At 36.7% G+C, this 11,292-nt stretch overlaps 5 protein-coding genes across 6 annotated transcripts; 2 read left to right on the top strand and 3 right to left on the bottom strand.

The window, feature by feature from the left end:
• Positions 1–122: 122 nt before the first annotated feature.
• Positions 123–1,173, bottom strand: Mrps6 (mitochondrial ribosomal protein S6). Its single transcript, XM_071769958.1, has 4 exons — positions 985–1,173; positions 663–802; positions 321–482; positions 123–236 (listed from the first exon to the last, which is right to left on the bottom strand). Exons 1-4 carry the CDS (start codon positions 1,027–1,029, stop codon positions 134–136), a joined length of 450 nt encoding a protein of 149 aa, XP_071626059.1. The 5' UTR covers positions 1,030–1,173; the 3' UTR covers positions 123–133.
• A 170-nt stretch (positions 1,174–1,343) lies between these two features.
• Positions 1,344–5,469, top strand: Snup (snurportin-1). Of its 2 annotated transcripts, XR_011730812.1 has the most exons (8): positions 1,344–1,555; positions 2,295–2,566; positions 3,045–3,282; positions 3,413–3,601; positions 3,741–4,130; positions 4,205–4,356; positions 4,757–4,919; positions 5,004–5,469. XR_011730812.1 is itself a non-coding variant. In XM_071769947.1 (6 exons), the coding sequence occupies exons 2-6, from the start codon at positions 2,316–2,318 to the stop codon at positions 4,262–4,264; spliced, it is 1,128 nt and encodes a 375-aa protein (XP_071626048.1). In that variant the 5' UTR covers positions 1,344–1,555; positions 2,295–2,315; the 3' UTR covers positions 4,265–4,391. The 2 variants fall into 2 exon arrangements, 1 of the variants encoding a protein (XP_071626048.1); XM_071769947.1 differs by lacking the exons at positions 4,757–4,919; positions 5,004–5,469 and having other exon boundaries at positions 4,205–4,391.
• Positions 4,471–6,412, bottom strand: LOC139808214 (uncharacterized). The gene is made up of 5 exons (XM_071769948.1): positions 5,920–6,412; positions 5,495–5,700; positions 4,984–5,372; positions 4,731–4,899; positions 4,471–4,611 (listed from the first exon to the last, which is right to left on the bottom strand). The coding sequence occupies exons 1-5, from the start codon at positions 6,053–6,055 to the stop codon at positions 4,516–4,518; spliced, it is 996 nt and encodes a 331-aa protein (XP_071626049.1). The 5' UTR covers positions 6,056–6,412; the 3' UTR covers positions 4,471–4,515.
• Positions 6,413–6,906: 494 nt separating this feature from the next.
• LOC139808217 (sn-1-specific diacylglycerol lipase ABHD11) lies at positions 6,907–8,550 on the top strand. The gene is made up of 4 exons (XM_071769952.1): positions 6,907–7,176; positions 7,262–7,418; positions 7,597–7,962; positions 8,039–8,550. The coding sequence occupies exons 1-4, from the start codon at positions 7,061–7,063 to the stop codon at positions 8,354–8,356; spliced, it is 957 nt and encodes a 318-aa protein (XP_071626053.1). The 5' UTR covers positions 6,907–7,060; the 3' UTR covers positions 8,357–8,550.
• On the bottom strand, positions 8,392–10,632 carry Unc-119 (unc-119 lipid binding chaperone). Its single transcript, XM_071769954.1, has 4 exons — positions 10,204–10,632; positions 9,972–10,085; positions 9,361–9,660; positions 8,392–9,261 (listed from the first exon to the last, which is right to left on the bottom strand). The coding sequence occupies exons 1-4, from the start codon at positions 10,340–10,342 to the stop codon at positions 9,131–9,133; spliced, it is 684 nt and encodes a 227-aa protein (XP_071626055.1). The 5' UTR covers positions 10,343–10,632; the 3' UTR covers positions 8,392–9,130.
• Positions 10,633–11,292: the final 660 nt, after the last annotated feature.

The raw sequence follows: 11,292 nt of genomic DNA, 5'->3' as shown, positions 1-11,292 counted from the left end.
CCCTGTAAGTCAGATCGACTAATCTTCTTTTCGAAATATTTAATATGCTCGGCTTTTCTAAAATATTTTATTTCAAGTCCTATATAATGTGTGATCTACTGCAATAAAAGAAATACAACAACTATACATTCAGTTATTTATTGAATGGATAATAATCCAATCCAGTGTTGTATTTGAATTCGTGTTTATTATGACGCTGTTTCTTTGCCATGTCCATCAGTTTCTGGACGCCAGGCCTGTACAAATAAGAAATAGGATATTGATCGCAAATCATTACAAGTCACATTACAAAGTATGTTAAGCAGGACTACAAATCGTACCTGTACGGTGGTGGTAACATCTCTTCATGGAACGTACATCCCTTGTTAATTGGTTCACTTTGTTTAAATATTTTTAATCTAACGATATCGATATCTCTATGGTATATATCTGTAATTTTATCAATTACTTTTGGCGGTACGTCAAAATATATGAAAAAATGGCTGGAAATATAAAAAAATAAACATAAGAAATACAAAGTAGAACAAAATATGTCGATGTATATTTTACTTCTGCTTGAGTATATAATAATAAAGAGCTAATTTGTCAATTGCATTTGGTTTGTCCCAATTCAGAGTTAGCTTAATTATGCGGCAATTAATATTCTTAATAAGTATAATTACTTTGCTTCGTGATGAACATGTCCATGTATACTCGTTTTGCATGGAAGTGTCTTGACCCCACAATTTTCAATTTTTCTGATGAAACCACCGGTATTAAATATCGTTTCGGCTGTTCTCTTTAAAGTTGCTACCAATTCCGGCTACAAGCACATATCGAATACTTTACTGATTAATTTACACACTTCTTAACCGATAAAGATCTGACGTTATTCGTACGTATTATTGTACGAAATAATAAATTATATCACGCATACGATTATCATAACTATCTTTATTATTTCCGAGATGAGAAAAACATAACCTATACGTTACAGCACGATACCTTTTTCATGATACGTAGCAACAATGGCATTTCGTATGTAGGCATATTTGTATAATTTTTTTATTACTCTAACTCAACAATTTCCAGAAAACTTTAATAACAATATAATTATTTCAACAAAACGAATCTCTCCGCCCGGAGAAAATCACAGATTACATGAATCTACATAGATTGCGAGATTGCGGCCAAAAATTTGGTGTGGATCGATGGTTAGAAAACTCTTGGAAAAAAAAAACGATTAGCCAATCAACATGCCGTTTTTCCGTAAGAACCACAAGTTTATTGGCTACCACATCGCTTCTTGCTGCGCGGCAAGCGTTTCCGCACCTTGTGTGCAGGTAGTGCAGATTAGTGCAGATACCATTTATATACCTTGTGACAAATGACATCTCCAACGGATGAGCGAGCAGTACGCAGAAACAAATGTGAGCTTATAGAAATTGATAAAAGCTTTGATATTCTCTACTGTGCTGTGTGATGAGAAGGATATTGGCGGTGAGACACGTGTAAGAACGTGTTGGAAAATTTTAACAGCAGTTTCAACAATCGGAGACGTCTTATTTACATAAAGGTACTTATTGTATGTAACTAGCGTATTGTAAAACTATTGCAACATTTTTGTCAATAGATTTATCATTTTTCGATATTTTACATGTTTTCAGGTATTTCAAATATTTGCGATTTTATCAATGATACAAGGAAAGATAAAATTATTCGTTCATCATTCAGTGGCGTTCTGTACACTCGTCCTTCGATTTACACAGAGTATTTATTCCACATGATTTTTTTTACGCGGTTGAGAATCGCGTAAAGACTGCTAGCACAAAAAGAAAACAACGTAAGAGAAAGTCTGTGTCAAAAATTTATTTTACATTTATTGTGCTTTATTTGCACAAAGTGCAAAAAAGTAAATTTGTTATCACTTGTGGGGATAAGCTTAATATACTCTGCACAAGTCAACTAAAAACAAAAAAGATCAGAATCATGTAATAAGTAAGAAATCATGTAATAAGTAATAAGTAATCATGTAATAAGTGAGAACTTTTGATTCACTAATATATAATTTCAATAAATATGATAGAAAGATATATTTTCTGAACGTGTAAAGCTCAGACCTCAAAAAGTGCTGCATAAATGGAGGAATTATTTATAAAAAATTGCATATAAAAATTGCCACATAAATCGAGGAATGAGTGTATTTATTCAATTTCTGTTAATTGACGTACATTTAAGACCAACTTGTTTGAAAAGATAAGTACAAGTTTGTCATTTACATGGACTGTTGAAACAAGAAGCTATTGTTGTTTCAGGTATTTAGTGGACATAGTAAAATGGACATAGTGGAATTACCAAACAACGATATAAGCAACGGTATAAGCGATAAAGGTGATAACACGAGCGATAATATAAGCGATAACAAAAGCGATAACAAAAGCGAGGATAAAAACGAGTGTGACGAAAGGGAAGCTGTCCGTAGGCAATTTTACAAAAACCGCATAAAAAAGGATAACATTAAGTTAGAAATTGATGACAGTACACCTCAAGAAGAAAGACGCAAACGATTATTAGAACATCAGAAGAAGTATGTATAACAGATTCATATATAACAATATTTTATTGTTAAATGTGTACCTTAAAAAGAAACTAATAGATAAATGCAATGTATAGAAAATCCATATAAAAGAATAACTTGCGATGAGATATATATGTTAAATAATTATTCTGTATGTATATATTGAAAAAAGAATCACTAATAAGTGTTAATAAAAAATGTAACTTGACGAAAATATTGAAAAATACTTCGTAATAAGATGATCAATGAAAATAAATGATTAATTTAATTGTTGTTTTAGCTATTGAAGTGAAAACGTTCAAAATTTATGCCTTTAACCATACCCGCCATTGCTATAAATTTTTTATATGTAAATTACATTTAATTTTTCACTGGCTTCTTCTACCATCATATTTTTATGCTATTCTAAAGTTTGCTTTCTTTTTCATCTTTTTTCTCGTTCTATTATTTTACACAAATATAATATACTATTTTATGATTCTTATAGACATAGAGATGAAGCCGTTAACGCTGCACGTGGTATAGTGCAAGAGTATTCTAAATCAAAAAACGAGTCTGTGGGAGCGGGAAACCATTCGTGGTATTATAGGGTTCTTCCAAAAGAGTCCACAATTAATCGAATGATGCTGTCAGAATGGATGCTAGATGTGCCGCAAGATTTAACTGAAAACTGGGTTATGATTCCATGTCCAACAGGAAATCGTGTTAGGCTGATCTCAGGCTGGGTATGGATTTGTCTCTTCTGATATTTATTTAATGTCACATTTGAAATTTATATTTAAATTAGTATTAAAGAAATTAAATGTATAATAATCCATTAAATGTATAATAATTATCCTAATAATTTTGAATCAGGGTGAAACAAGAGCGTATTCTAGAAAAGGCAGGCTTCATGGTGTCTTTCCTTCAGCACTTCCAGGTGGATATCCTGATAGTGACCCACATCAATGTGCTGCTGTAGATTGTATATGGATAAAGAGTCGAAAAATCTTTTATATATTAGACGCGGTGTTTTGGAGTTTATTGCCATTCACGAATTGCGAGGTAATATACATATATATTGCTAAATTGTTAAATTAATCTATATTCGTAAAATAATTAGTATAAATTCCAATAATGTATAAACAAAATAAAGAACTATATTTTTTTTATTTGTATGAATACACACGATATATTATTTTAGGCTGAGTTCAGGCTATTCTGGATCAAGAATAAGTTTCAGGAAACACCAGAATTCAAAGAACGTAACACTGATACAAATAAATATCCCATTTTAACTCTGCAAAATATCGATTTCAACTCAGACTACAATTCAGCTTTGATGAGTCTTGATGATGACCTAAAGCCTTTGGATGGGTTTCTATTTTATCATCGCAGAGCACTATATATGTTTGGAGTTACCCCACTTGTGACGTGGTTAAAACCTTTTATGTTACCTGAAGTACTTGGAATATCTGTACCCTCACCACTTGACCAGAAACCAGACGATTACATAAATTTTGAACATTACATGCAAAAAGTAAAGGCCAAGAGTAATCAGGATACGACAAAGGACAACGTTGTTACCGATGCAGTAAGTTTCTGTACAATGAATATCGACTTTGTGTATATGTTGGTTTTTCACTTTTTTGTGTTTTTTTTTTACAGATGGAAATAGGAGGTGTTGAAGGTGTAATGGAAATAGAAGGTGTTGAAGGTGTAAATTAAAGACTCGTTTGTTATAATGACAAATTCAAAGGAACAATTCATATAATAATGTAGAACTGAAGTATATACATGTTTTTTTTTTATTGACAAAGGTACAGTATATGTACGCATGTGTGAGATTTTTTTTTACAAAAATATATATAAATAATTTTTGTTTATACTGACACGCACAATGTAAATGGTTATTGCAACGATCGTACTGTTACTGTACCTAAATCATGTTATTCGTATCACAAGACGTTAAGAAAAGATTATATATCAATATGCACCGTATGAAATATATCAAGAGCTTTATCATTGAAGTACAATAATATATTATTCATAATTTCCATGTTCATTACTTTCATCTAAAAATAAAAAAAAAAGACGTTACGGACTGTACAAACATGTATAAACTATAAGATTTTAAGACAATTTCGATGTGAAATGAGAAAAAAAATAAAGATATTGTAAGATAAAAACTCACTCTATTCTCTGTTATTGTTATTCCAGGTAGATTAATCCTATGCAGCGTACATAGTCCTAACTGCAAACCTCCTAGCGTTAACATTTGCTTATGCAAGACTTCAAAAAACATTTCTATGTGTTCGTGATCAAGAGATACGTTAACTCTGTCATCTTGATCTTTGGTAATGCTGCAAATTAATAAACAACGGTATAAAATATATGCTACAAATAACACTGGACACTTTTGTACAATTAAACGTTAACATTCGTACGTTGATAATATCTTTTTCAGATCTGAAGTGTGAAATTTAACTGTAATGGTATCTGTAACTGGTAATTCTGGCACTGTGTATTCCATTTGAACTTCACCGGAAAGTAACCGTTGATCCGCTTTAGGCGCCATAATTATAATCGGAATCAGCCAGCTTAAGTCGTCCTCGTTGGCTGGCAGCGCAATTACCAAGCAATCAAACATACGACCGATGATAGCGTGCACTGCGTCCATACAGCTGCGAGTGCCACGACACAGCAGAAGGGGCAATCTTATGGAATTCTCTATATTCGATTCGGTCTGTATTATCCTCCAGGATAATAATATCCCTTTATAGATCTGTTTCTTGACATCTTTCTCACGATCATTGGTTTCAGCTGTAACTTCAATCTAAAATATATTTTAAGCAGACCTCGAATTTTTTGTTGCGTTTCTAATGTACATGTTTGAATAATAAGATATTAAATAAGAGATCAGAAAATTAAAATTATATGTCTATTCTTTTATTGGACCTTGATTGCTGGATGGTCTTCATTTGGTCCAGAGACAATATTCTCCACAACAGAAAACTTTGCGCTGTAAGTGACATTTTCATGTGACAAGGTGCTTGCAACCTCTTCTCTCAATTTCTTTGAATACAATTTTAAGTGAATGTCATCTTGTTGGAAGCCAAACAAAGCGGACGCCGCATAAATGTTCCACGTTTGGCCTATCAATTCTGTAAAGTTAATTTATTTGATAATAATTAGAGGAACACAGTATTCAAGCATAGAATTAACAAAGACGTTAAATATTTAAAAACTGGACAATTGATTGACATACTAAAATCAGGCTACACGACAACTCGTCAGAAGGACAAGCTTTTTGTGATATATTCCATTGTTTTACATCCGCTCTCTAGGTTTTTTCTTCTCCGATACGAAAAAGCACGTTGTACCTTCCAGTCCATCGAGTCCGTCCTCTTCCGGTTTAGTGCTCAAATCGAACCGTTGTCGTTGACGCATTCGCGGCGTACGCGGAGTATACATGACGTTGCTACTGCCCGGTCTGGTAGTACTTTCCGACTGATTCATCTTACAGAGGAGTGTGAAAGCTGAAAGATCGTCCGTCTCACAGACAGAGACGCGGGCAGAAGTTCGCGCAAACCGTCAATGACGATTTCAAAGTGATTTCCAAGTGGTTGAAAACTTCGTCGAATTCGAGATTCGAGCGCGTCGCGCCTGCGGCATGAATCGCCTTGATATATGATCGGTTGTCTTCTTCTTCTTCTTCACTTTATTGGCTGCTGCCGCCTAACAGCGGACAATACGGCCTCATTTACCACTGTTTGTTAACAAAGTCTGAATCACTGTTAGCGTAGCGAAGTCTAAATGGAAATTACTGAAAATCTGAGTGGAAATCAATGGAGACAGTAACAGTCGCAATATTTAAAAAAATTTTCCTCCCGGACAAAACACGTCCGAACCGATCCGCGCACGTTGAGCGAATGATGATCGGTTGTCGTGTTATCTTTTCATGTAATTGCCCTCCTGTCCTCTACCTGGGTGGTATTTTTTTACATTTAAAATCGTCTTGAAATATTTACATTTATTAATAATGTAATAAATTATTAAAAATAAAGGAACTACGAAAATTAATAACAAAAAGATAAGAGTTATTAAGAATTTAATAATTATTCAAATTATTTAAAATTAATATTAATAAAATATTTTAACGTAATGAAATAATAGATCCGTATTTATGGACGCTGAGAGAACTCAATTGAAGCTTTGGGATGTGAAAGGTTTGTCCAAATTCTGATAAGGAGAGAGGACGAATCGGATGCCCGAGTGACACGTAGGTACTGCGTACGTTGCAAACTGTGACGAAAGGCGAGAGAATAATTAATGTTAATGTTATAAACATTGAAGCGCGCGCGCGCGCGCGTGCTAAATCTGCAGTTTTGGCAAACGAGAATTTATAAATAGCAACCGTGTGCTATCAGAGGCCTCTGTGATTAACGTAATTTTTAGATGAAGAAAGGAGAACGGAACACGCGCGCGAGTGTCGATTGTCGATTGGCATTCAATTGATATATAATGATAGGCCGAAATTTAGCGGTTCTTCTTCCGTGGAGAAAACCCACCGGCTTGCCTCGCTCGATTAAAAGCCTGCACTCCTCCTGCCGCCAATGTTTACGCAGCAACCTGCTGTTGTAGGTATTCGCGCTGCGAAACGCGATTAATTCGCGCGCCTGATTCCTAACCTGTTCCCGTTCTCTTTTTTTTTTTTTCTTCAAGAACCGTGCCAGTGAAACTCGCCTACACTTCGTACGAGTCGGTGAAGGAGCACGAGCAGGATGCGAAGGAACCTATTATAATAATGCACGGCCTCTTCGGCTCGAAAAACAATTGGAACTCGCTGTCGAAAGCGATCCACCAAAAGACCAAGCGTAAGGTAGCTCTCTCTGGAGTCTCCGGTAATCTATGAAGGAAACACAACTAAATTTTAAATTACAATGGATTTTTTTTAAATGTTTTTTAACATAGAGCAACTACGCGTTTCGTTTCTTGGATCATTATTAGTATCTATAAAGGTAACTTTGTGTTGTGCTTAAGAAAGTGAATATATATAGGTCATAGCGGTGGACGCAAGAAATCATGGTGATTCTCCACACTCGTCGAACATGTCGTACAAGGACATGGCGGGGGATGTGATCCAGCTCCTGAGCGACCTAGGCTTTGAGAGAGCCGTCCTAGTTGGCCACAGTATGGGTGGTTCGGCCGTTATGTACACCGCTTTGAATTTTCCGCAACACATCGAGAAATTGGCGGTCGTCGATATGTCTCCCGTGAGAGCTAGTCCGAATCTCATGCAGATGGAGAGGATCTTCGAGGCCATGCGTTTGGTGATGGTGGATGGAAGTCTCAGCTTGTCGAAGGCGCGCAAAACGGTGGACCAGCAACTAGCTAAGTCTATTAAATCTAGCTCAATGCGTCAGGTAACTATTCTCTTCTGTTTCTCTTCTTGTTTCATGCTCGATATGAGAGAATCACAATTTTGTATTGTCTGTCTAGTTCATACTGACGAACCTGGTAGAAGCCGAGTCGGGAAAGTACAAGTGGCGAGTTAATTTACCGGTGCTGGAGCAGGCATTCTCGACTCAGATAGCTGTATTTCCTAATGTAGGCTCAAAAATCTACGACGGCCCCACGTTGTTCATAGGCGGCTCCAATAGCGATTACATTCAAGCGAAAGATCACGACGCGATCAAGAAGCTATTTCCCACGGCGAAATTTCATTACGTCGATGGAGCGAGCCACTGGGTTCACGCGGATAAACCCAACGAATTCGTCGATCTTCTAACAACTTTTATCAATTGCTCGGCCTTGTGATACTCATGAATATGTAAAGAAAAAGTCACAAAATGTCCTTTGTAAATATATACGTGTATTTTGGATAAACTCCACAATATTATAGAATAATGTGAAAAGTATTCAAACAATAGCAGTCGTGTAAGAGAGTGGAAAGAAAACTGTAAGTTAATTAATTGCGGCATAAAAGCGCCGTTGAGCGTTGAAAGACGCAATTCCTAATTCAGTTTGCCCTCCATCGCACATATTGTCCCACATGTTGTGTAGGGATTGTGTAGGCTGTTACTTAAAATGTTAGAAAAGCTCGTGGAACTAGATGTAATTCCACTAGAGGCCACGTGTGACAATGTGCTACATGTGCTTTGAATAACGATACTCGCCGCTAGCGAATACATCGCGTAAGAACAGGCGCCATTAAAACATTATATAAAACTAAATATCACTTTGATTCGATAATAATTATAAATGATATAATTTGATATAATTTATAAATAAATAACCGTTCTTTTTTTATACTAAAGAAAAATAGGAACTGTTCAATTTGTCGAGAAATCAAGTGTAGCTTTAGATGAAAGCGTTTCCATTACAACAATATTAGCGTGTTCGGGGATCGGTGCCGATCCGCGGATAAATTTTTAAGCTCGTTTTTGTGCCGAAAGACAAAGTGTCAAACGCTAGCCGAATGTGCAGACCGATCATCTCGTTGCCGCAGTAACATGTAACTGTGATATACTTTTATAATTCTATATATCACTTGCAATATATATATATATATACTAATCAACAAACCGCACATTATAATACGTCGTGCGTTGTATGCCCACCGTTGTATGCGTAGTCGGCCTTATTGTGCATCACAAGCTGATTGTCGACGAAATAAAATGAATCTGATCGCGTCTCGAATGGATTCGCGATCATTTCGGAAACTGGAAACAAACACACGTTGTTCAGAATTACGATTCTTCGCCGTTACAGACAATTTCAGACATTGACGAATATGTTTGAAATTTCTTCTGGTGACTTACCAAGATCCGCAGGCAATGTTGGAAACTCATAAATGTGTTCGCATGTGTTCTTGCTGTTTGGTATGCAAAATCCAAATTGAAAATCGAAGGTTTTCAGCAATCTGTCTCGGAAAAAGTGCCGTTCTATCATCCGAAAGTTATTGATTGGTTTAGGCCCTACTAGAAATTCGATTGTTGCTCCGACCGTCTTTAACTTGAGAAATTGCGGCGTGAATTGATACCGCACAAAGCGTCCCGTGTTTGCATCCTCAGATCCGAGTTCTTCGCAATCCGGTTCCGGCTCTTGATGAACATCGCATTCTGGAAGGTGTAAAAATTAAAAACGATTATTTTAGATGTGCAATTGACATTTGAAGCTCAATTTAAATTTAAAACTTGAATTTGATACTTTGTTTTCCGGATTAAGTATTTATTAAACTTCATATATTGCACAATTTTACATTGCAAACAATTAAATAATTAATTGTAATATCGTAATCGTTCATTCAACAACAAATATAACATTGAACAATAACATTATAAATTTAATCGAGACTTCCGATTCTTTCCTCATTATCAGAGTCCTTTAAGTGCTAAATTACAGGTACGATGTCCGAAAGCATGTTACGCACCACTAGCAGGAGGCTTTGTTATCTCAAACAGTACGGCGCCAGTTTCTAGATCCCTAATCTGAAATCTCGTAAAGTCTATGTCGTAGACATTGGCCTCGGGAGAGCAGAGATATTCTGAAAACATTAATTGTTATGCATAAAGATCTGACAGGCGGCGAGTATTAGGAGAGAAAAACCACCTAGCTAGGCAGATAGCTAGGCAGCGGTATTTAAATTCCAAGTGGGAACATACTGTCCGTGATGGTGGGCAATCGAAGCACCATCTCCGGCGTCACCGGACCACTCTCGACACCGCCGTCGGTGCCGTTCTCCGCGCTGTACGGCGCGATCGTTCGCGCCTCGCTCGACTTGTTCTCGCTGTCCACGCTCATAATTTATTCACGAAACCGAACGTGTACGGGGTGGGTGGCGTTCGGCATTCGGTCGAACACAGGAGGGATTTGGCCGGAATGTGGTTCACCTTCACGACGACAGCGTTGATCGGCGCCGATCTCGCGACAGACTATCGCACGTTCACCGCCTCGCCGTCGGCTCGTTCGTCGCGTCGCCACGGCCGTTTGTCATCCTAGAGTCCTCGGTGATCATTACGTCCTTTGCGCGACTGTTTGCGACTTTGCGTTTCCCAGATTCCCAGGTGTAAACAACCTATGATGAGAAGATTCGTAGAGGCGCTTTTCGGTGCCGAGAAACGATGATTCGCTTCGCGCACGCCACGTCATTAGACCGGAGTAAATTAAAGAACGTAAGCAAATCGACCAATGACAGCTGAGAATTAGTCCCAGTCTACAACAGGTGTTTTAAGCCCTAAGCTCTAAGAAATTGACCAATCACAGTCAATTATTCTCCTCAAATTCAACTATGATTTGTAGACTGGGACTTACAAAAATACAGCTTTTTACGCTCGCGAGTATTCAAGTAACTTAACCTGGTAAATAGAATTTCGTTGTTTAACAGATATAGAACAAAAATATAATAGGAAATTATGTAGTTCGGAATTTTACTTTAAACAATTCTGCTGGCTGAAGAAATTGTCGATCAAGCAATTCTTTGAAATCGTTCTAATTTTATTATTTATATTTTTTTGTGTTACTAAATAAAACTGAGTTTCTACTGAGCGCGTCACGCGTCGCGTCATCTAACCAATCAAAACATCCCATTTTATTACATTACTTTGACGGTATCAAAATGGGATGATTTGATTGGTTTAACTCGTGATGACGCGACGCGTGACGCGCTCAGTGGAAACTCAGCCTATGACATTTTTGAATGAATCGGCACCATTTTGAGTAAAAAGGATGAAGTTTACGAACTTTGATTGAAA

The sequence above is a fragment of the Temnothorax longispinosus genome, chromosome 2 (genome assembly GCF_030848805.1).
Source record: "Temnothorax longispinosus isolate EJ_2023e chromosome 2, Tlon_JGU_v1, whole genome shotgun sequence".
Lineage (NCBI taxonomy): Eukaryota > Metazoa > Arthropoda > Insecta > Hymenoptera > Formicidae > Temnothorax > Temnothorax longispinosus.
The sequence above is the reverse complement of the archived record's forward strand: the minus strand, read 5'-3'. Positions and strand labels throughout refer to the sequence as shown.